At 38.8% G+C, this 25,679-nt stretch overlaps 1 protein-coding gene across 1 annotated transcript in view; it reads left to right on the top strand.

Annotated features, from left to right (window-relative positions):
* LMNB1 (lamin B1) overlaps positions 1-25,679 on the top strand; it is a 52,711-nt gene that overhangs the window by 14,627 nt on the left and 12,405 nt on the right. The window contains exons 2-7 of the mRNA XM_025860863.2: positions 11,305-11,461; positions 12,090-12,215; positions 15,068-15,238; positions 16,650-16,775; positions 23,136-23,356; positions 24,221-24,446. Of these exons, the coding sequence (XP_025716648.1) occupies positions 11,305-11,461; positions 12,090-12,215; positions 15,068-15,238; positions 16,650-16,775; positions 23,136-23,356; positions 24,221-24,446 (1,027 nt within the window). The remainder of the gene's footprint in view (positions 1-11,304; positions 11,462-12,089; positions 12,216-15,067; positions 15,239-16,649; positions 16,776-23,135; positions 23,357-24,220; positions 24,447-25,679) is intronic.

Consider the following 25,679-nt stretch of genomic DNA (forward strand, 5'->3'; position numbering starts at 1 on the left):
GGGGAGTCTGCTTCTCCCTCTCCCTGTGCCCCTCCTCCCCTGCTTGTATTCTCTCTCAAATAAATAAAATCTGTATTCACTTATTTATTAGAGAGAGAGCATGCACAAGCAGGGGGGAGGGGCACAGGGAGAGGGAGAGAGAATCTCCCAAGTAGACTTGGCACCCAGTGTGGAGCTGGATGCAGGGCTCAATCTCATGACTCCGAGATCATGACCTGTGCAGAAACCAAGAATTGGACACTTAACTGACTTTACCACCCAGGTGCCCCCAGTTCAGAAATTTCTTAAGGACGTTTCTTGGTGTCGATCTCTTTTTCTTCCATTTTGCTGGTCACATGGTGGTAGTTTTCAGTCTGGAAATTCATGTCCTTCAGTCCTTGGCAACTTTAAAAAATTATTTTATTCATGATTTTCTCCTATTTTATTACTGTCTGAGACTCTTGTTATTTAGATGTTGGGCTTCTTAAATTGATTCTTTAGTGTTCTTATTTAAAAAAATTTTTTCTCTCCTGGATGTTCTCAATTTTATCTTCCAGTTTTTGCTGCCCTGTTAAAAATTTTTCATAGCTTCTTAGTACTCTCTTGATGTTTCTTTATATTGTGTTGATCTTGTTTAAATTTCATGGATGCAGTACTTCCTCTTACCTTTTCAGAAGTCTTTATTTCCTTCCCAGTTCCTTTGTGCTCCAAGTTAATTTCTTTTTCTATTTATTTAGGTCTTTGCATGTGTCAGTGCAGGGAATGGAAACCACTAGATATCTTAAGCAGAGAAGAAAACGATATGGGATGCAGGTGCTTAGAAAAAATTATTAGAAGGGGTAGAGGTGCTGGAATGATGCCTGGAATGCTGTAGATTTGGGGAGCTTTTATGTCTGAGGCCACCAGTGGAGCCACTGAATTTAAAAAAAAAAAACAGTGTATGGCTACAACTCAGGACCAGGCAGCTGCCTCTGCGGTTGCTACAGATACTTGCCTCATCACACCCAGCAAACTGGAGAATGGACATTGGACCACTCCCTTGGAGAAACTTCAGACCACAGAAGTGTCACATAGCAGTGACCCTCAGGAGTATAGGTGCAAAAATTCCCAAAACGAAATAGTAGCAAACCAAACCTACCACCTTGTAAAAGGACTACATTCTATCACCAGGCGGGTTATATCTTGGGAATGCAGGGTTGGTTCAGTCTGTGAGAGTCAGTACTGCAGTAAACCATATTAATAGAACAAAGGGCAACAACCATCTCAATAGATGCATAAAAAACATATGACAAAGTATACTCTTCTTTCATGATAAAAATATTCAAATGAGGGATAAAAGGAAGCTTCTTAACCTGATGAAGAGTATCTATAAAAAATTTATGGCTAATATCATACTTAATGGTAAAGACTGGCTGCTTTCTTCCTAATATCAGGAGCAAGACAAGGACCACTTAGCATTCAACATTGTACTGGAGGTTCTAGCCGGGGCAGTTAGGCAAGAAAAAGAAATAAAAGGGGGCGCCTAGGTGGCTCAGTCGTTGGGCGTCTGCCTTCGGCTCAGGTCATGATCCTGGGGTCCTGGGATCGAGTCCCACATTGGGCTCCTTGCTCAGCAGGGAGCCTGCTTCTCCCTCTGCCACTCCCTGCCGTTCTGCCTACTTGTGATTCCTCTCTCTCTCTGTGTCAAATAAATAAATAAAATCTTTAAAAAAAAAAAAAGGAAAGAAAGAAAAAGAAATAAAGGCATCCAGACTAGGAAAAGAAGTGGTAAAACTATCTCTGCAGATGTCATGATTTCATAGGAAATCCTCAGGAATCTAAAAAAACAAAAACAAAACTTCTTCGATATCACTTACAGATGCATTAGAGTACCTAATTTTTTCCAAAATCCTACCTGCAAGAAATTCTGGAAAATGGCATTTTTAGCTTTCCTGTTTAGGAAAGCAGAACTGGGAGGGTGGAATGGACGTTGGGTGAGTTAATCCACAGTGAAGAGTTTTTCTCAGATGTTTGATGACTGTTGGATGTACCTTTATATTCAGGAATGGCTGTCAGAATCTGATGGAAAGCCATGTGCATGAGTGGGGCTTCTTGACCAAGCTTCACTGTGGGTGCAATGGCAGGATTATTTCATTGCGAACCCGCACTGTCAGTGTTTTTGTCTTTATGGGGTTTAGCTGCCCAGCTTACCGTAAGCTCAGGGAGGTTGAGAGGAGATATCAGCATCTGTACAAGTCCTCCGAGTTCCCCTATTTTTGGGTGTGTCATGTAACTGCCCTGTCTAAGATTCTGCTTCCTTTCCTTAGAGAGTAAACCTTTCATCTTTTGCCATGGTGGATGAGGGTCTTTTGGCCCAGGAGCATGGAATGGAGTAGTTGTCTGCTTCTTAATAGATTTTCGGCTAGTTCTACTTAAGAGTTACCAAGGTATCTCTTGTTATCAACAGTATCTGTAGTATAAAGTAGGTTACTTCTCAGGTATCCCTGTTTCTGGCTTAGGATTCAGCGCTCTTGTGTTGGCCAAGCTCATTTTCACTCATTCATCCATGTTCAGCTTCCGCAATTTTGTCATTTCCTCTTTACTTTTTTCATTATGGATTTGTGCCTTCGCTGTTTTAGTTGGGTTTCTAGAAGGGGTAATAATGGAGTTGTGTTTAATGTGACATTTTTATCCAGAAGTTATATCACGTACTCTTGCAGCACGCTGTACTTTCTTCTTTTTCCTAGCACTCGTTGAGAAAGTTGCTGACAAATTTAATGTGTTAAGATAATTCTTCATGATTGATTTCCTTATGAGAGTGGAATCTCTTTGTGGATGGGGTTAGTGTCTGACTTTGTTTCCTTTTGTATCAGTACATTTTTCTAGCACTCTAGGCTCTGCTAAGATAATTATTGACTTAGTAATTACCATTTTTGTAGGAGGCTATTTTCCTATGAGATTGGGTTGCATGAAACCCATGGAGGAGCAGTAAAATAACTAATCATACTATTAATTTCTAACTCATTATCTGGCTTAATTTTCTTTGAAGTATTGATTACCTCTTCCATATATTAGTTTGTTTATTGTGTGCCTCTACCCACCAGAAAGTACCTTCCGTAAAAGCAGGGACACCCAGCATTCAAAATTAACATGCCTTTTATTATCTAGCCATGGTCCAGACTTAAAAAAAAAAAACAAAAAAACTTCAGTTTCAGTTTTGTTCACTGCTGGTTTCTAAGCCCCCCAGATCAATGGTCTGGCACAGAGTTGTGGTTATCGGTTGTTTTTTTCCCCTAATAAGTCATTTTTTATTAGGATTTAAGCTCCAAGCGTGCCCTGTAAGCAAGCACAGAGGTAACTATATATACGAATCTGTTTTGTTCAAATAAATGGTTCTGTGGTCCATTTTAAGTCTTATTTAGTATTTTTCCTCATTATAATCTGATTTCATTTAGGGTTTGCCTGATTCTGATTAGGTTGTTGTAATTTGTTGACTGCTCAGCTTATTGAATGAGTAGCAGAATTTTTTACCACCAGAAATTATCCACTGCAGCTTTTGAGTTTGTGCAAAAGCATCTTAGTCTTTTTACTAGTGCCAGAGGAGACCCTTGTTAGTAGAAATTGTGATCATAGGACTTTCTAGAAATTTTGTGTGTTACATTTATTTTAATTGCAGGGAAATTCATTAAATTTCCTCAGTAAAAATATTGTGGATCACATTCCTTTTTCCTTTGAAAGGGAAGATACTTTGGGGACAGAATTGAAGCTGGTGAATGCATGTTGGAGCAGATGCACATTTAATATGCATTTTGCATCCATTATTATGAAATAGTTTAGTTTTAAGACAGAAAGAAGGTTTGTGTTTGGGCTTAATAATAATCCTAACCTTAAATTCAAAGTGAAGTTTATTTATTTATTTTTTTAAAGTGTGGACCATGGCTAGATAATAAAAGGCATGTTAATTTTGAATGCTGGGTGTGAAGAGAGCCTCAGAAGCTGGATTGATCGTCACTGGAATAATTGCTGTAGTGTTGAGTGGTGTTGAGCTGCCACCAGACAGCTGTTCGGAAGAACCTTATGGGACCTTGAAGCCCAGAGTTCAGACAGCTGGGTCTGATCGCCTCGGCTCTCCACATAGAGTGGGTCTCTGCAGAGGGGTTTAAAAACCCCTTGTTTTGTGGTTATGATTAGAAATAACAGTTTCATATAGAGTGATTTCTGTTGTGTTATCTGATTGCAGGTGAAGAACTAAATGGCTTTTCCCTTTCACTGCCTGTAATTTATTTGTTTTTTCTAAATAAGAATGTTATTTATTTCATACTGAAATGAAATGTTAGTGCTGAGTTAAGAAAGGCAGCTAGACAAAGAAAGGGTGTTGTTGGCATGGGGTTCTTGTGTTCCTTTTTCATTTTTCTTTATCGTCTCCTTTCCATCTAGGATATTACAGTATGTACATTAGGGAAAAGTCTCAATCTGTATTTGTTGAGTGTCTATTCTTTTATAAGATGAACCTGACAATGTATAATAAGCTTCTAACAATTGCTAGGAAGTGATCTAAACAAGCAGAGGGTTGCATAGTATTTTGCTATAGAATATTACGAGTGGAATTTAAAACTGACTCGAGAGCGGTGTTTGGTTCCCTTAAGTTGTTCTTTTGCCTAACATGTTAAAGCAGTAATAAGAAACCCCACATACTTGTATTTCTATTTTTGATCTCTAGAAACATGAATATTTCTTTGTCTAGTTATTTTTTTTCAAATTTACAGCTTTTAAAATTCTATATTCTTAAGTCTATCAGTATTATAACTTGGATGGATTTCTCTAAGAACACACCTTTCCAACAGATTTTATTAGGCATTTATTGAACTCTTGTCTGCTCTTTGATATATACAGTATAATAATTGGTGAATTTCATGGAAACGACATTTAATATCCAGAAATGACTTTTATATACCTTTTTCTTAGGTCATTATTAGACCAACTAAGAGGTCATCTATAATTTAGGTCTTTTATTTTGAATTGCTTAATGTAACTCTTTGTACTTCTATTTCTGTAATATTTCAATCAAGGAGCAAGGACAAAATTACTTGAGAAAATACTGAAAATTATGGCAGTTGTGAAAGAAGGAAACCAAACCCAAGCATGTGATAGATAGTTCCTGTCCTGAAAATGAACACAGATGCTTTGTAGGTGATACAGAGAAGCTGAGCTCCAGGATTTCTTCTGTAGTTATGCTATTGGCCAATCTAGACAGTTCATTCAGCTGAGCATTTGTGATATAAATTGACCTGTGTGACCAATGAAACGTTAACAGAAGGGCAGTAATTTGCCATTACTTAATTAAACTATTTTGTAGTAAGTTTCAGATTATGTTCCAAGTATGTGTCCCTCTAAGTTTACTTTTTGATTTCTGTTCCATACTAGTTACTTGTTCCCTCTTTTAAGTGGCTCATCAGTTTTTTTCAAGTGTTTCTACAATAACAATATACTTATTCATTTTTAAGTAGTTACTGTCATATGCTTACTAGGTCTTGAGTGATTTTCTCTGTGTTATGTATATGTAGTATGACTTTATTTAAAATGTGCTCTGGGGCGCCTGGGTGGCTCAGTTGGTTAAGCGTCTGACGCCTTCCGCTCAGGTCTTGATCCTGGGGTTGTGGTATCAGCCAGGTATCGTGCTCCCTGCTCAGCAGACAGCCTGCTTCTCCCTCTGTCTTTGCCACTCTCTTGCTTTCTCTCAGATAAATAAATAAATAAATAATAAAATCTTAATAAAATAAAATATGCTCTACATTTATTACCTAGTAATGATGTGTTTCCCCTAAGAGCTACATTGAGCATTCATTTTCTTTTTTTAAAAAATTTTTATTGTTATGTTAATCACCATACATTACATCATTAGTTCTTGATGTAGTGTTCTATGATTCATTGTTTGTGCATAACACCCAGTGCTCCATGCAGAACGTGCCCTCCTTAATACCCATCACCAGGCTAACCCATCCCCCCACCCCCTCCCCTCTAGAACCCTCAGTTTGTTTTTCAGAGTCCATCGTCTCTCATGGTTCGTCTCCCCCTCCGACTTACTCCCCTTCATTCTTCCCCTCCTGCTATCTTCTTCTTTTTCTTTTTTGTTAACACATCTGAACATTCGTTTTCTAGTGGTTTTGCAATCGAGTACATTTTTGCATCTCTCATTTCTTTATTGGTGGGGCTTGTCAGCGTTGGGTACACTTAGGCAAATGAAGGATACTCAAGGAATAGGAGACTTGTCCAAATGGAAGAGGTAGTGCAGATATCTAAGCAAGTTCCAGCACTGAGTTCCAGAGCCAGGTAGTTCAGTGCAGAACCCAGGCTTGAAATTATAATCCTTAAGACAAGTCAAGGTCAAAGAGGTGGTAGGCTGGAACACCAAGATGAAGAAAGCAGTGAAGTACAGGGTGTTGCTGGTTGTAGGGAGTGGTCAGGAGTAATTCAGAAAGTGGCAATTAAGCAGTTGTATTTAGGTTAGCCCTGTAGGCCTCAGGAGGTTCTAGGGATGGGTCCCAAAGGTTAGTGGTACTAGGTTCTTTTGGGAAAGTACATCCATGTTCTATCCTCCAAGTTATGGCTGTTATTCTTGAGTCACTACTATAGAATGTTAACAGAAATGTAAGTATATCCTCTCACGCTGATTATTTTTTTAATGGTCAGATATTTGGGGGCACCTGGGTGGCTTAGTCGTTAAGCGTCTGCCTTCGGCTCAGGTCATGATCCCGGGGTCCTGGGATCAAGCCCCGCATCCGGCTCCTTGCTCTGTGGGGAGCCTGCTTGTCCCTCTCCCACTCCCCCTGCCTGTGTTCCCTCTCTCTCTGTGTCTCTCTCTGTCAAATAAATAAATAAAATCTTTATAAAAAATATAATGGTCAGATATTTGATTAGATCTGGTTACTTATTACTGGTGAAATTCAAGTTTTCTTGAAATGAAAGCTAATTATTTTTATTAAGGGAGGCAATTCTCGATTAGAATGGAGTGTCAGTTACATTTTATAAAAGTTTTCTTGGTCGCATTTGGGGTTTCGGTTCTTCTGTAAGCATCTACTGTAAATGGGTATGTTTTCTGACTTACGTTCAGCAGTGTGAATATTTCTAGCGTTAGATTCATATGGTGAATAAAAATGAAAACACAGGTCTCTTTATCTGGAGGTGTGGGAATAGCTTAGGGTAGGTCAGCAACACTGAGCAAATCCAGTTAAGAAATACTGTCCAAGAAAAATGCCACCAACCCCTTAAGTGATAACTTCTGATAACTTTGGATTCCTAAGTTGCGCTTTCTTCCAGGGCATCGTCAAATGTGACTCTGTGCTTAGGTGGCGGCTGCAGCCAATTAATGTGTTGTGTATGTTTTAGGATGTCATTTCTGCAGGTGTCTGTACTTTGACCAAGTGCTGATAATTAGATCAAGACTTCCTGTGTCATATGTAATGAATGAACAATAATAATACAGTTAGAAAACTGTGACAAGATTATGTAACTTTCTGCATGGCCCCCAGGTGTCCTTGGTATTGGCAACTTATGTGCCATATAAAACTCATTGATTCAAAGCTTATCAGATGGAGACTTGCGTGTAGTCTTAATTTTTTTATGGTAATTGGTAAGGTGATAAGGAGGGCATCTAGGTATGTGAATTTTAGAGATTATAGAAGTATCACAGTTATTTTTTTTCCTCTAGAAAAAACATATTTTATATAGCATAAAAAAGTGGAGTAACTTTCTGGGGAGTGTATGGGGGAATTTCTTCTAAGAATTTCCAAAATAGGGCACCTGGGTGGCTTAAGCCGGTTAAGCATCTGGCTTTGGCTCAGGTCATAATCCCAGGGCGGGGAGTCTGCTTCTCCCTCTGTCTGACGCTCCCCCTGCTTGTGCTCTCTCTCTCTCACAAATAAATAAAATCTTAAAAAAAAAAACAAACCCCCCCCCCAAAAAACCAATTTCCAAAATAGTCATTGTCTACAGGTTGTCTCTGTGGAAGATCGAGGATAGTAATACATGGTCCTTGCCCTGAAACAGTTCTGTCACTTGAGGTAGCTCAGTACATCCGCAAACGTGGGTTTGTATGAAAAGTGTAAGAGAAGTATGTGCAAGGTGCAGAGGTAGTAATGTAACTGTCTTCCTCTTCCTTCCCCTCTGGAGCCAGAGCACATAAAGTTAGCTTTCCTTTGCAATTTTAAGGACATTTTCAACTTCTGATTTCTATCTGCCTACTTTGTTTGCTGTGTGATGTGAAAGAGCTTTAAGAAATAATTTATAATAGAATAACTTATATTTTTACAGATTAACAGTTGCATAAGCAACTAAGAACTTGACATCAAGTTTCAACTGGTACCATTGAGTGACTCAAGGTACCATAAATTAATAGCATATCCTACTCTCATTCCCTTTACTCCATCACTTCTTGGTCTTTTTTTTTTTTTTAAGTAGCCTCCATGACCACTGTGGGGCTTAAATCCATTACCCTGATATCAGGAGTCGGTTGCTCTACCGACTAAGCCAGCCAGGCACCCCCACCACTCCTTGGTCGTATTTGGTCTTGATTGTTGTTGTTGAAGAAATAACCATGTTCTAGTTATGTAGGTGCACGCTCTTAATTTTGGCTTCTTGTATTTCCTCTCTTCTTCAAGATGTTGCATGGTATCTTTCGCTTGTGTTGTAACATTCTGAATTTTGAAATGTGCATGTTTTATTATCCATTAAATCAGTGATACCAAATAGAATATGCAGTAGCCTCTAAAATTGATGTGGTTTTTAAAAAATTCTGTATCCTTCCTGGTGGGCTGTTTGGTTTCTGGGAAGCACAGGTTGACCTTCTTGCCAGGAGGTACCACATTTGGAAGCACCACATTATGATCTGAGATTTAAATATTGGAAAGTGGTGTAGTAGAATTTTTTTTTTAAGGTTTTATTTATTTATTTGACAGAAAGACAGCCAGAGAGTGCACACAAGCAGGGGGAGTGGGAGAGGGAGAAGCAGGCTTCCCACAGAGCAGGGAGCCCGATGCGGGGCTCGATCCCAGGATCCTGGGATCATGACCTGAGCTGAAGGCAGACGCTTAACGACTGAGCCACCCAGGTGCCCCTAGTAGAATTTTTTGTACTTAACTTTTGTTAAGTAATTTTAAGCCAGTAGCTTTTGTGAATATTGTGTAGTACTCTGTGAAATATGATTTTGTTTTAAATCATATGTTTTATGACATGTATTCCTGCCCAGCTCTGCTCATTTATGTAGTGGGACAAAATTGTTCCTCACAAGCATTGATTCTGTTCTAATGAGTTCCCAGCCTTAGAAGCCAGCCCTTGTATGAACTGGACATTTTTGTTATAAATTAATGACTCTATGGGATTGCTTTTTTTTTTTTTTAACAGCTCATTTCTCCCCTCCTCCTAAACCATCTCCAGTGAAAGGATGCCATCTTGTGGTTTTGAAAAATACAGGATTTAAGAAAAAAAAATGACTGATAGGACTGCTGAGATTTTATGTATATAGTTGTTTTATGATGCCAAAACGAGTAAGAGATGAATACTATTAATTCTTCTCTTTAAATTATATGTGCTCATCCTTTGGACAGTATTTTTCTTCATTTTACTTGGATAGTAAAAGATTATTTTGAAAATTCCTGTTAACTGAGAGTTCCTCTTCTAGTGCATTCTCAATCATCAGTTGTAGAAATGCTCTTCTACAATAGCAGTTTTAATTAAGAATTGTTACTGAGATTTTTGGTATTAAGGCTCTCCCAGTGCCACTAACTAATGATAACAATTGTTTGGAATGAAAAAAATACTGTCCTTTAAACAATTATTTGTTTAAAGAATTATTTGACAAAATATATTCAAAGGAAACTTCATTCTATAGTATAGAACTACATTTAATAAAAAGTGATATTTTATTTTTGTTTGTTTATTTAAAGATTTATTTACTTGAGAGAGCTCGCATGCACAGGTTGGGGGAGGGGCAGAGGGCGAGAGAAAGACTTTCCAGCAGACTCCCTGCTAAGTGCAGAGCTCAGCACAGGGCTCCATCTCCCAACCCTGAGATCATGACCTGAGCCGAATCCGATGCTTAACTGACTGAGTCACCCAGAGGCCTCCAAAAGTGGTATTTTAGAAGACAAAGAAACCTCAATTCAAACCTCATTTTTGTAGTTAATAGTATAAACAAATGATTTTTCCTCAAGATATTAGGAAGGCCCTTCTTTGTAAGTTAGAGAAATCTTAAAGTAACTTCTTATGTAAGAAATAGAATGTATTTTGCAAGCTTGGGATCAGTGAGTTCTTATGTAATATTAAGGGAGCTTATATAAAATAAAACAGAAACAGACTCAAATACAGAGAACAAATATGGTTGCCAGAGGGGTTCTGGTTGGGTACAAGACGCGAAGGAGATTAAGAGGTACAAACTTCCGGCTGTAGATAAGTCACGGGGTATAAAGTACAGTAGAGGGAATATGCTCAATGATACTGTAATACCTTTGTAGGGTAACAAATGCTAACTGCATTTATCATGGTAATAACCATCTTGTAAATGTATATAAATGTCAGATTGCTAATATAATACTGTATATGAACTATACTTCAAGTAATTCTACACGATAGAAGTCTACATTCTATACAAAGAAGAATACTAAATTATTCAAGAATTTCTACATGATATATCAAGTCATAAAATTGCTTTTTAAAATAACTTCATTTTCACTTATTTAATCTCATTTTGTATCTTGATTTATGTCTCCTGTGCATCTTGGTTTATAACATTGTATTTTAAAATAATAAATTTCCATTTCTTCCTAAACATTTCTTATTGAAACATGTAATGAGTATCTCTTTATAGAACCAAGAAGGGCATATGTTCTTACTCAGAGACCACCAGAATTTTGGAACATTGGCCCAGTAGACATCTTTGATCTAGATTCATTAGTAATCATGAAAGGGCCCCTGGGTGGCTCAGATGGTTAAGCGTCTGCCTTCGGCTCAGGTCATAATCCCAGAGTCCTGGGATCGAGTCCCGCATCGGGCTCCCTGCTCCTTGGGAGCCTGCTTCTCCCTCTGCCTCTCTCTCTCTCTCTCTCTCTCTCTCTCTCTCTCATAAATAAATAAATAAAATCTTTAGGAAAAAAAAAAGGGAAATCATTGAAGGATAAAGTTGTTATCCACCAAAACTCTAGATTTAATGCTCCCGAATTGCTCCTGTAATTTTAGATTATAGTAGCCTTTATTTAAACTACATCTTCTTTTGTTTCCCCTTTGGCAGGAAGGGAGAAGGCTTCAAGTCAGGGGTATAATTTGATGTCTTGCACTTTTTCAAATGTCTTACAGTTATGCTAAGAAAGAATCAGATCTTAATGGAGCCCAGATGAAGCTTCGAGAATATGAAGCTGCACTGAATTCTAAAGATGCAGCTCTGGCCACTGCACTTGGTGACAAAAAAAGTTTAGAGGGAGATTTGGAGGATCTGAAGGATCAGATTTCCCAGGTAAGGCAAACTCTGGTATTGAGCCGTGTTGGGAGGTTAATTGCCCCATCTAACTGGGTTGATTGATTTGATTTTTGAATTAATTTTAAAATTTTTTATTTAAAAAAATTTTTAAATTTTTTATAGCTTCCCTGAAGGGTAGTTTTGAGGCAGTAACATGCAAAGCATCTTCACCTCTCAGTCATTTTATCTGGGTCATGCAGATCTTACTGCTGCTCTTCTTCCTTTCTCTTGTGTTTATGCTCATTCTGTCTTCCTCTCAAAACCTATTTCTTTACTGTACCAAAATGTAAGAAAAGAAAGGAAAAGAAAAAGCCATACCATTGCTCTACATACAGGAAAAAATGAAAGTGGTAGCTAAAATCCTTGGTGGGTCTTTGTTCATTACCTGTTGCCATTTACCAGATCTGAGAGATGTTTTTGTGTGGCACTCTTGGTGGGACCAGCATTTGGACACACAGTTCTGTGATAAAGGTTGTAATAAGAGACTCTCATACACTGATAAAAGAAACAAGATAAAAGATACCGAAATTTTAATTCTTGATTTGATTCATTCCATAGGTGTCTCTTAAATTCATTACTAAATAACTGGTATGTGATTTTTATCAATTCTTTCTCCGTGTATTAGTTGGAAGCCTCCTTAGCTGCTGCCAAAAAACAGTTAGCAGATGAAACTTTACTTAAAGTGGATTTAGAGAATCGCTGTCAGAGCCTTACTGAGGACCTGGAGTTCCGTAAAAACATGTATGAGGAGGTAACTATATAATTTTATTTTTTTAAGGAGTGGAGGGATCTTAAATGCTTTGTTATAACTATGTATGTAAAAAATGGAAGAAATTTTATAGGTAAATTATTCAAGGTACTGCTGCTAAAAGGTTGTATACAAGAACTCAGGCTCTTATAATAAACAGATATGATTTCACTTTAATTCCTAAGGGCTTGGTCATAGCACTTAATTATTCTCAACCTGCTTGAGCATTTGTATTAGTTGTCTATTGCTGCCTAATAAATTACTCTAAAATTTACCAACTTAAAACCACAAATCTTTATTATCTCACAGTTTCTGAAGGTCAGGAATCTGAGAGCTGCCTAACTGCATGGATATGTTTTAGGGTCTCTCATGAGGTTGCAGTTAGGCTTTCAACCTGGACTGGAGGAACTGCCTCTGAGCTCATTCACAGATTGTTGGTATGAAGAACCAACTCATCATAGGCTTCTCCATGGGGCTGCTCATGATACGGCTTTCCTGAAGAAAGAGTGATGAGAGAGAGAGAACACAAGACAGAAGCTTCATTACCTTCTCTAACCTTTTTTTTTTTAAGATTTTATTTATTTATTTGAGAGAGAGAATGAGATAAGAGAGCATGAGAGGGGGGAGGGTCCGAGGGAGAAGCAGACCCCCCGCTGAGCAGGGAGCCCGATGCGGGACTCGATCCCGGGACTCCAGGATCATGACCTGAGCCGAAGGCAGTCGCTTGACCACCTGAGCCACCCAGGCCCCCTTCTCTAACTTTCTAACCCCAGAAGGGATGTACTGGCACTTGCTGTCACAGACCAGCCGTGATGCACTGTGGGAGGGGATTCTATGAGGGCGTGGCTGTCAGGAGGGAGCCATCATTGGGGGCCACCTTGAAGGCAGGCTGCCCACAGCATTTCTAGTTACATATGTATATTTTAAAATATCATTCACACGCCTTAGCCTCTGTGGTCAAGCCTTGGCAGGTAGCAGCTGTTGCCAAAAAACAAGTAATAAAATTGAAGAACGGGGAATGTATATTTTCTCAAGATTGAAGAGGATTGGAATTAACCCAGGGTATGGAACCTGCAGTTAAATACTTAAATGATTTTAGAAGTAATATAATTTTGAAAACAGCAACTAACAGTGATTTAAAAAATGGGGAATTATTATAGAACTTAACATTTTTTTTGTTAATTGGTGAAAAAAATAAAGTAGAAATTTGACTTTTTATAACTACATGCTATTAAAACATGTAGGTATTGGGGCATAGTGCACTCACTGGACAAACAGACTTTGGACAACTCTCGTCATTTATTTAAAAATGAAATAACCAATACCTGCTCTTTTCTCTTGGAGGAGTAGTGATGATCAAAGTGAAATATTTTGTGCAGAAGTTCCTTGAAGTGTAGTGAATGCTATCACATAATTGTTAACTACAGTTTTGCTTTATAAATGGAGACATTTTTATATTAAGTTGATTTACATTTTTGTTTTGTTTTGATAAAATTGCCTGTGATATATATCATTACTTAGTTTTTATGCTGTGTGTGGACTCCTATATCTTTAAACCAAGTGTAGGGTATTTTTTTGTTTGCAAGTCACTGATTCTATATAAAGTAATAAAAATGGCACCAGCAAAAAGTAATTGAGTATTTTTAGGTTGCGTAGCATCTTTGAATATTTTGGTGTTTGCCTTTTTGAGAATGAACTTAAAATATTCCTTTTTTTTTTTAACATAGAGGATATGATTCTCGTCAATAAATATACTTCAGTTCCTTAATATGAACAGTTAAGGGGGTGAGAAAGAGGAAGAAGAAAAACAGGAAGAGAAGGAAAGGAGGTAGACAAAGGGCAAAATCATTAGTAGGTGCTCAGTATTTGTTGAAATAAACCTTTTATTTGCATGATTTACATGTCGTTTGCTTCATTAAATATCTGTGAGCCTTGGGAGGTTAGTAACAGAACTGGAATTTGAACACTGGTTTTTGGATTCTGTCAAGTGCATTTTCCTCTGCAGTGAGCAGTTAAAAGAAAGATGAAGGAATGCCTAGGGAGCCATATGCAGGAAGACACAGAAACAAACATCAGTGGGTTATATCCCCCTCTTGTGGGCTCTTTAATTATTGCCCATTAAAGACGTGCATTTTCAGAGCTAGAATCTGGAATGGAAATTTTACTCTTGGACTTGTGTTCCTAGCCATTTTAGTTTTGGGTAGTTTCTTAAAACATAAATTGAAGGATTATGCCTACTATTTCTGTTCTTTAATAGTGAATGGTCATATGTACTTAAGAGAGTAAAGTAATATTGGTAATAAGTTTTCATATCAATTGATATTGATACCTTAGCACCAGCTGTTAAAATACTGCACATAAATTAGCTTGCTCTGCCTATTGCATCTTAGTATGTTTAAGAAAATAGTTTTATTAAGCTTAAATCTTCTAGTTAGTTGTCCTGAGTGGCAAGTTTAACTTTTCATGGGCATTTTTTCCAGAGACATCCTTAGGATCATTATTACACCAGTTTAGAAAAATGATGACTGTTCAGTGTACATAGTTATCCATGATTTCATGGTACTTCTGTAAGGTTTCCAGGCCATTTCTTGTCTTGAGAGAAATACGTAGCTATGCCACTGATAAGAAACATAAAAATCTTAGGGCTTTAGGTGCTACCCCTGCTTCTGTCATTGGTTCCATCTCAAAAATCTTCTCATTTGAAAACAAAGGCAAAAATTGGTCTGTTCACATGCCTGCTCTAGGACAGACCCGGGGAGGTGAGTTAGAACACTTCAAATGGCCCCGATGTCATGCAGACTTGTACCAGGGCAGCCACGGTAGGTAACTTGGTTTTCTGTTATTTTTCCCCCCAGGAGATCAATGAGACCAGAAGGAAGCATGAAACCCGCTTGGTAGAGGTGGATTCTGGACGTCAGATTGAGTACGAGTACAAGCTGGCTCAGGCCCTGCATGAAATGCGAGAACAGCACGATGCCCAAGTGAAGCTGTACAAGGAGGAGCTAGAGCAGACTTACCATGCCAAAGTGAGCGGTCTCCCTGAGCGCCGGGAACCCTTCCCGCGCTCACCCACAAGAGTGTGACTTGGTGTCCACTTGCTTCCAGTTTTCTTTAATGAGTTCGCCTAGAGTCTCTGAAAATAGAAAATGGACTTTAAAAAATATTTTCTGTAAAGTAAATGTTACTAGAAATTATTCAAAGAAAGTAGGATTATTTCAGTCTTATCAGAGGTAAGGGTTTCCCTTTTTGTCCGATTGGTCGCTGTGCCATGTCACAGTAGTTAAACCCAAGCCTCTGAAAACACTTCTCTTGCCATGGCACGTTGTAGTCGCGCTGTCCTGCACACCCAGTTAGCGGTGGGTGCCAGACCGCGCCTCATCTGACTCCTGTGGCGTCATTGCACAAAGCTTGTGAGCACCACACTTCAGGCTTTTTTGAACAGAGGCCAAGTGGGAAGTCTCTGATATTTCTTCCTCTGCCACTTTGTTCATTTAAAATATATTCTAGGGACTTCCCACGTGTGTACATGCAGATCATGCAAAAATCTAACACCGAGTACAGGCTTTCCTAGTAAACGATTTTATCCCAGTGTGTTAAATGTGACATGATTTGATTAAAAAGAGTTTATCAGTGGAAGACTTAGAAAAATTAAGGTCACAGAGGTGTTGAAAATACTTTCTATTGAATGGCCTCAGACTATTGATGTTGTGTTTAATCTTAACATTTTATGAATTAATTGGCTAGTGAAAGGGAGAGATCTTTGAAATCCTACCCTGAATTATCTAACACTTACTCAGTGCTAGGCATTGTGCTGGGCAGTGAAGGAGCTAAAGTCTAAGGGAGGATTGGTCAGTCACATAGCCTGGCCCCACAGAGAGCCAACAAATGCGCCTCGGACACATGCAGAATGGAATGTTAGGGGCATTTGGAGAATTAGGATGTTTCTATCTAAGGGGCTGTTTTTTGCTCTGGAAAGAAGTGTTTCTATTTGGTGGGCCATAATCTAAAATCTAATAGTACTTTCTGTTTTTGGCTTTATATTCTGTAATTAGATTTGGTGGGTTAGAGATATGTGATGTTTATTTTCCTACAGACGTCACCCACAATTAAGTTGCTCCTACCCCTTCTCCTTAGTTGCAGAATTATCTGACACGTTAGAGATATAATGGGTGCAATATTTAAGTCATAAACTTTGGAGAAAGACCCAGGTGTAGTACCATTGTTAAGCTCATGTATTGGGATTTGAGCCTCAAGTCAGAAAGACTTTAAAAGAGAATCTGTACCACGTCAGCAAACTTCATGATGCTTTTCCTGTTTCATCATCCAGTTACCAGCAGGGCTTAGGCTTGAGATGAAATGCCTTGAAATGAATCACACTTCCTTATTCATTTGTTTGAAGTCACTAGATAAGACTGACTATTGGTTTGTTTCTTTTAGCTGGAGAACGCCAGGCTGTCATCGGAGATGAATACTTCGACTGTCAACAGTGCCCGGGAAGAACTGATGGAAAGTCGTATGAGAATTGAGAGCCTTTCATCTCAGCTTTCAAATCTACAGAAGGAGGTAAGTAATAAGCCTCTTCCTCTAGAAAGAGTCTAAGTTGCAAGTGAAGGCCACCTTCCTCACTGTCGTCTCCCTGCTCTGCTCTGCCTGATGTGCTTTGCTCTGCCTGATGTCACTTTTCAGAGAGCACAGTATTTTCCTGCACTCTGGTTGCCCAGTATTTTCCCGATGTTTTCAGTTTGCATTGCATAAATGTTCTCTGAGCGCAACTGTTATTCCTAAATTAATAGATTACCCAGAGCTCAGGAGGTTAACATGCTCGCTTATTTCTGGGGCTTACCCCTGGACCCAGATTTCCTGACCCATCTTGCAGCCTCATCTGCAAACGGCGCTGTTCCTGATGTACTCCTTTTTCATCACATTGGGAAACCATAATAAGAAAAACATGCAAAAATTCTTTGTGAGTGGTAAATGCTTTGCTATTCTAGACAAATTCTCTTAGTGTTTGAACTCCTTACTAGTCAGGGTCATGGGAAGGTAGCATTAATTGCATATTAAGAATTTAGTAACTACTTCAGTCATCGGTACACCCGAGTGACAAATGATTGCATCGCTGGATGTGCCGACCGAGTGCCTGTGAGTATTTGATGGCACAGTCTAGGTGCAGCTTGGGCAGATGTGGACGCTGCTTGAAATCGGTTTCAGTCTAATGGTAGTGTTGATGTGGACACAAAGTACACAGACACCACCTAAGTACTCAGAAGGCTTTCCTAATCTACTGCTCACCTTAATTACTTGGGAAGAATCTCCAGCTTCCTTTTCCCTTGAGGGAGATTTTTGTTGTTCTAAATTTTCTGTGTAAGAATAAATTTTACTGTTGGATCCTATTGGCTAGTATTTTGTTGAGAATTTTTGCATCCATTTCATCAGGGATGTTGGTCTGTAATTCTCCTTTTCGATGGGGTCTTTGTCTGATTTGGGGATCAAGGTAATGCTGGCTTCATAAAATGAGTTTGGAAGTTTTCCTTCCATTTCTATTTTTTGGAACAGTTTCAGAAGAATAGGTATTAATTCTTTAAATGTTCGGTAGAATTCCCCTGGGAAGCCATCTGGCCCTGGGCTCTTTGTTGGGAGATTTTTGATGACTGCCTCAATTTCCTTAGTGGTTATGGGTCTGTTCAGCTTTTCTATTTCTTCCTGGTTCAGTTTTGGTAGTTTATACATCTCTAGGAATGCATTCATTTCTTCCAGATTATTTTATTTGCTGGAATATCATTGCTCATAATATGTTCTTTTTTTTTTTTTTTTAAGATTTTATTTATTTATTTGAGGGAGAGAATGAGAGATAGAGAGCACGAGAGGGAAGAGGGTCAGAGGGAGAAGCAGACTCCCCGCTGAGCAGGGAGCCCGATGCGGGACTCGATCTTGGGACTCCAGGATCATGACCTGAGCCGAAAGCAGTCGTTTAACCAACTGAGCCACCCAGGCACCCTGCTCATAATATGTTCTTATAATTGTTCATATTTCTTTGGTGTTGGTTGTGATCTCTCCTCTTTATTCATGATTTTATTTATTTGGGTCATTTTTCTTTTTGAATGGAGCACTGGGTGTTATCTGCAAACAATGAATCGTGGAACACTACGTTAAAAAGTAATGATGTAATGTATGGTGATTAACATAACATAATAAAATAAAATTAGAAAAAAAAGAATAAACTTTATTCCTGATTAAGCTCTTTTTGTTTTTTCTTTTATTTTTGGTAAAATGTTTTTCTGATTATAAAACTGAAGACATTGTAGGAATTTAGAAAACAAGGCAGACAGTGAAGTGCATAAAAATAGGGTAATGTAAACAAAATTAAAATAGAAGCTTTTACATTGCCTATCACGTGTACTTTATTATTTGTAACATAATTTAAAAGATTATTTTAGATGTATTTTGTCCTGATAGTATTTTGAAGTTTTCATATAGCACTAGAGCTGGGAAGGATCTTTTGAGTTCACTTAGGCACAGACCTAGGTGAGTATAATTACTTGCCGAGAAGCTGCAGGTTGATAGATGGGTTTCTCTCTTAGCTGCCAGTTTTTCCCTTTACCCCTCACTCTCTTCAAAGATCATCTTTTTTCTATTGCACCTTTCTAAAAAATAGGCACCTGTGTTCTTACTCTGAGTTGACATTTACTATTCTTCTCCATTTAATAAATCATACTCCAGTTATCTCCTTTCCTTCAATTTCCCATGTCCCTACTTTTTTTTTTCTTTTTATTTTTTTTGGCTGCTGCATATTCCCCTTGATGATGCAAGCTGTAGAGGTTTTACAGACTGGGGTGGGGAGGGGCGGGGGGCGGTCTGAGACTTGCCTGCAGTTAGATAGTGAGAGGCTGGGAAACTCGGTAGCCACGTTCCCTGACTCAGGTTCAGGGCTGTTTCCCTGTTGGCTTGTAGGTTCTCTTCCCATCCTTGCAAGTTTTTCTGATTACCTTCTGGTTAGTGGTATTTAAGCGATGTTAGGCGGGGCCTTGGGGGTTTCCAGGAGCTAAGACCTTATGAAATAGGAGAAGCACCTTCTTCAGCCAGAGTAGTTTTAAATTTCCCTATCTTTGGGGAGCTGGGGGGAGGGGGGTGTCCTTTCCTCTATTCATTACTGATACCAGATTTTGTGATAAATAATATATCTTGAGGAGTATCTTCATTAGTTGATAAACTTTAGCCTCTTAGATCATGAAAAAGAAAAAAGCCACCCCTCTCGGTATTACCCCATTGTGTATCTTAATAGCATTTGGTGTTGGGTCATACCAGCTTCATCATGCTGCCTCTTAGGACATACAGTTTCCTTTTGGTTATGTGACTCACATTAGTGAAGTACTTCTTCATCTTTATTTAAAATAGACATAACCTTGGGGCACCTGGCTGGCTCAGTCGGTAGAGCATGTGACTCTTGATCTCAGGGTTGGAAGTTCGAGCCCCATGTTCGGTATAGAGTTTACTTTAAAAATAAAAAAAAATCTTAAAAATAAATAAATGAAAAATTAAAAAAAATAAAATTGGCATAGTCTTTAAAATGCTGACTCCAGAAAACATTTTTTAATAATATAGAGATGGTAGCAGTATAATGTTTTGGAGTTAGGAATTTCATATATTGCTTATAGCATTTCTGTTATTTCTGTCTGGCCAAATTAATTGGTTGGTCACAGTCTGTTTGGCTTGCAGAAGATTCTTCACAGGCACTTTGAAAGCACCTCTGAGTTTTGTTTTTCTAACACCCAAACTGGAAACTTCTATTGTAGCTAGACCATAATAAACTAGTACAATTATGTTACTTACTATAAAATAAGAAAACCAGGACTGTCAAGTCAGTTATAAGATACTTCAGAGTGAGAGGTAGGATCTTACAGATAACTAGTTAGACCTCTTCATTTTTCAGGTGTGACACTGGCTTAGTGAGGTTAGTTACAGTCTTCCCAGAGTCTCAGAGGTACTTGTTGGCAGACTCAGGAAGAAGGGTCTAGGTCTGTCTCTCACGTCCTGTTCTTTGTATTTTCGCTACATAACAGGTGTATTGAATGTACTGAAAATACAGTTCAGATATTTCTAAATGAATCACAATAACTTTAAAACTTTTTTTATACCTAAATTTTGTTTTTCTCCACTTTCAGAACTCTTTAACGTCAGAGGTAGGCAAAGAGACGTTTTGGGGTTTACAAATCTAGGCTCAGATGTTACCTCTGAATCTTGGGTACTTCATGCCTTTCATCAACTCTCCTTTAGATTCCACCTTGTTGCTCCTTCTGTCTACCTCCCACATCAGAAATACAGTGGAGAGGTTGATTGAAGGAGAAGCATTTGAACTTAAATTTTATTAGAAGCCTGTGAGAGGAAAAAAATGGATTTCTTAGTTTATAGCATGGTTTTTGCAAATGCAGTTTAAGGGCGAGTTCTTGAGGCAGGAATTATGTTTAGGATCACTCTTAAGATGAATGCCTGCTTCCGATATAGAGTGTCAGATGCTACTCTATTTTTAATTGAGTGATTATTATTTTTTTTTAAGATTTATTTATTTATTTGACAGAGACACAGCGAGAGAGGGAACACAAGCAGGGGGAGTGGGAGGAGGGAGAAGCAGGCTTCCCGCTGAGCAGGGAGCCCGACGCGGGGCTCGATCCCAGGACCCTGGGACCATGACCTGAGCCGAAGGCAGATGCCTAACGACTGAGCCACCCAGACGCCCCTGAGTGATTATTTTTTAAATAACCTTTTTACTCTGACAATATTCTAGATTTACAGAAACATTAGAAAGACACTACGGCAGGTCCCCTGTCCCTCGAAGTTTTCCCCCATTTTAACCATCTTACATTCTCATGGTGTATTTGTCAACATGAAGACACTACTTTTGGTACCTTACTATTAACTAGACTCTAGACTATTGAGATTTTACCACATGTTCAGTTGCTCTTGTTTTTCTTTACAGGGTATCACATGTCTCTCTAGTCTCCCCTGGTCTGACAGTTTCTCAGGCTTTCCTTGTTTTTTTATGACCTTGGGAGTCTTGAGAACTGGCAACTTACCTGTGTATTGTCCCTCAGTCTGGGTTTGTCTCGTGCTTTTCCCATGAGACTGGGGTTCTGGGTTTTAAGTAAGTGCCCTTCTTGACACGTTGTATCAGGGATCACATGACACCCACAGGGCATCACTGGTGAAGGTACTGTTTGCCAGGTTTTTCCATTGTCAAATCACCCTTTCTCTCTTTCCATACTCCGTTCTTGGAAAGCAGGTCACTGTGTCCAGCTCACTCTTGAGGGTTGAGGACAGGAAGTAAGCTCCACATCCTGAAGGGAATATCTACATTTATTAAGTGGAATTCTCTGAAAGATTTGTCTCTTCTTTCTTACTTATTTATATTGTATTCATCCATTTGTTTATATTAGTTGGACTCATGGATATTTATTTTACACTTTGGGTTATAATTCAATACTACCTTCCTTTATTGGCTTAGGTGGTTCTGTCAGAATGCCTATTGTGTCCCCCCTTTTTTGAGCGCTTCTTTATTTATAGTACTATAAGATGCTCCAGGCTCATCCTCTGTTTTTCTTGCCACAGCCCTGGAATCAGCCATTTGTCCACACAGCCCTGGTTCTTTTTACTGGAGAGTGGTACATAGAATTTAAGATCTGGACGCCGAGTGCCTCACTGGTACTGGGGTGTCATTGCTTCTAGGCCCTCTTGTGGATGGAGCTAGGTAATATATGTGGATATGCCAAACCATGTTTACACACTCTCTGTAATTGTATCTCTGTACACTTGTATTTATATTAAACTAAACCCACGTTCATACAGATGTTTCTGACTAACCCCATACCACAGGGTTCATTTTTGGCTTTCTTGCTTGCTTATCTATCACTTTTCTCTTTGAGAGTGAAAAACCTGTTTTCTACCATCCTGTTTACTTATTTGTTCATCCCGGGTATAGATGTAAAGTGCTTTCAAAATTTTTAAGCCATACCCCTGTGAGGAATACATGTACTAACTAGAGTACAGTGTTTCCGCACAGTGCAGATTCTCCTTTTGATATTTAGTCTTCCAGGTTTAATTTTTGCATTGTGCATGCCCTTTCTCTCCTGCTCTGATGCTGCTACCTGTGATTCTAAGGGCCTGAGCTATCCATCAGTCTTTTTGAGTTGATTACCTTTGTCATTTTCTGAGGCCACTGAGATGAATTCAGTCTTGGGAGAAACACGGAAGAGTAATTAACCTAGTGAGACACAAGGTTTCTCAGATGAACTTTCTGGTCACAGGTTGTGTGATTTCTCATTTTTTATATACCAAATACAAAGTTTCTATGTTTACAGTAACATCTTACTGTAAATATAGAACACTGTGTTGTATATAGTCTCTGTATGCTGACTGAGCATGAGCGCACAGCAGTTCTACAGGGACACTATCCCTGAGCTACTGGAATCCCTTCCTGTGGTTTCTGAAGAGTCCCAGCAGTTCTCCACAACATCCTTTCACCTGCCCTTAGGTTTCTTTAGTCAGCGTGTTTCATTTTTAGTTAATTTATACTTTTGAGTGAAATGGATTGTAGGGGGCTAGACTTGACTTTTATTAAAACTATAGCTTTTAAAATTTTGTTTTATTTGGCCAAATACAGAAAAATTATATGTACATTTATGACACTTGCATTTGATAAATTTATCTCTTTCTAAAGTCTTTTTATAAGCCAAAACTTTCCTGAAGTTGTATTTTGTGTTGGAGAAATTTTGGTTTTTAATTTCTTAAAATCTGAGTCTCTTTTGCATTCTAAAGATAGAGATTCCTTCAGGTTCTATTTGTTTTCCCGTCCAGGAAATGGTTTAAAAATAGCTGCTTTGTGTTAGTGTTGGAATGTTCCTAGAAAGTAAATGTGTTCCCTTGACTCTGAAGTCTAGAGCATGTTTGGAGAGGATTCAGGAGCTGGAGGACTTGCTTGCTAAAGAAAGAGACAACTCTCGGCGCATGCTGTCTGACAAAGAGCGGGAGATGGCGGAAATAAGGGATCAGATGCAGCAACAGCTGAACGATTATGAACAACTTCTCGATGTCAAGTTAGCCCTGGACATGGAAATCAGTGCTTACAGGAAGCTCCTAGAGGGCGAAGAGGAGAGGTAAGCGCCTCAGGTGTCCCTCTACCTCACAGTTTGCTTCTTGCCCCCACCCTTTTTATTTAAAGAGTAATAACTAGGGTTGGGCCTTTGCAAAAATTTTATTTTAACATTTAAGGCAATTTCAGGCAATTTCAGGCAAAATAAAGTATTTTCTCTGTTGTTTTTTAACATCTAGGTGTAGAGGTAAATAGATATGGATCATATTTCTACCAAAACAACAAAAAATGTTGTTTAAGGAGTCTTATTAATATTATTTTAAATGCTGGACTGTTGTAAGATATGGAGTATTTTTCTTGAGCTTTTGATTATTTAATATTTTGTAAAATACTTAGTTTTCTGAAAGAGACATTATAGTCACTTTTCAAATCTGGTTAATGTGTAAATCCTTTGATACCTGTTCTTAGAAAAAGTTTCTAAGGGAAAGTGTCTGATTTAGAATAGGAAGCCATTCAGTTTCATTGTTACATGCATTGTGATTGTAGTTTTATGAAAAGAAAACACAGGTATGAAAAAATCAGGAAAAGTATACTAAACAGAACAGTGGTTGTGGTAGGGTGGTGGTAGGTGGGTTGGTTCCTGCCCCTGTGTTTTCCACAATTCCTGCATAGTGATTATATTCTGTTCCTAGGGAAAACATTCAAATTATTGCTTTTTTAAAGAATAGTGTGATGCACATGTTAGCACAAATAAGCTTATCTTAGTTAAGAAGTATATTGGCCTTGTCCAGCAGATCTTCAGTAATGTTTTGCTTTAGAAATGCACATGCAGGAAAAGAAATGCATGTGCAGGCTATTAATGTCCTTTTTTCTAAAGTAGGAAGGGCATAAGTGTCTTATAAATGGAATGTTTGTTTTTCCCATGTAGATTGAAACTCTCTCCAAGCCCTTCTTCTCGTGTGACAGTATCCCGAGCATCCTCTAGTCGGAGCGTGCGCACAACTAGAGGAAAGCGGAAGAGAGTCGATGTGGAAGAGTCCGAGGCGAGCAGTAGCGTTAGCATCTCTCACTCTGCCTCAGCCACCGGGAATGTCTGCATTGAAGAGATAGATGTTGATGGGAAATTTATCCGCCTGAAGAACACTTCCGAACAGGTGAGAAACTGACCCCCCCTTTTCTCCAGGAAGGCTTTGCTGACTGGTAGATGATTTCGCAATTGCCTTAATGCCTCAGACTTTATTTGGATTCGTAGTCTTCACAAGAATGAAGTAAATTATATTCGTGAAGTAAAGTATACCTTAAAATAGGAGGAAGAGGAGATGCTACACTTAGTGGCTTAAAGGTTTTCTTCCTTAATGTTTTTTTACAGAGCCAGAGCTTTTTTCCACACTTGGTCATTCTTGCACAGTGGCCTTCCTAAGGATGAGTTACTCTTACTCCCCGCCCTAGCCAGACTTGTGGAAAAATTGGAGTTGTGAGTGTAAATGGGAGATATTCTTTCATAGCTGTTAACCTCAGCAAAGGAAGGAAATGCGAGCCCAGACTCAGATATGTGCAGGGAGTATTTTTCTCTCTGGATAAATGAGTGAATACTAATGATTTGTTTGTCTGAAGAATAGTATGGAGCCCTATCTTGAAATTATTTGTTTAAAAGTAAACAAAATATTCATAGGGAATTCTGAGGTTTCGAGCTGGGGTCTTTGAGAGCTCAGTAGTGAAGGTCCTCCCTGGCTAGGCATCATGGAGCTGGAGGTCTTGGAGGGGTGTGAGATGATGCTGGAAGGCAGGTCTGGGGGTTCGTGGACGTGCAGTGGGATGGATGTCACTTTCTGAAGCATGTGTTCAGGATTTGTCACATGTTGTTTGTGAAAAGCATTCCTTTTCTCCTCTGTCTTGTGTGTGGATGAGTAAATAATTTGGATGGGCAAAGGAAAGCTAGCAGTTCACGTACTAAAGAGAATAGGCTCCAAGCCCTCTTAGTCACGACTTTAAAAGCCAAAGAACAACAGTAGCCTCTGCTGCTTCATTGTTGTAGTTTGGCTGTTTTTCAAAAGGCATAACAGCCCTGTGCTGAGTTATTCTAAAGCTGGCTTTCAGCCTGGTTTATTCTTGTCTTTGAGTTAGAGATGGGTATAGATTAGTGCAGCTAGTTGCTTCAAATACCCTGCACCTTTCCTCAGGTGCCCGGCAGCCCTTGGCAGCTTGGGGACCAGAAATGATAGCCATCACTTGGGACTGGTCATTGCATCACTGACCCTTTTTCAGCCCCTTATGCTTTGAGATAAGGGAGTTAAGTGTGGGCAGAAGTGGGATAGGTGCAGAAGAAAAGGGTTATATTTTCTTCCATCTGTTTTTAAGCTTATGTGTCTGTATTTTATTAAGATTTT

This window comes from Callorhinus ursinus, unplaced genomic scaffold, assembly GCF_003265705.2.
Source record: "Callorhinus ursinus isolate GAN/ISIS: 27379988/994484 unplaced genomic scaffold, GSC_fseal_2.0 scaffold30, whole genome shotgun sequence".
Taxonomy (NCBI): Eukaryota; Metazoa; Chordata; class Mammalia; order Carnivora; family Otariidae; genus Callorhinus; species Callorhinus ursinus.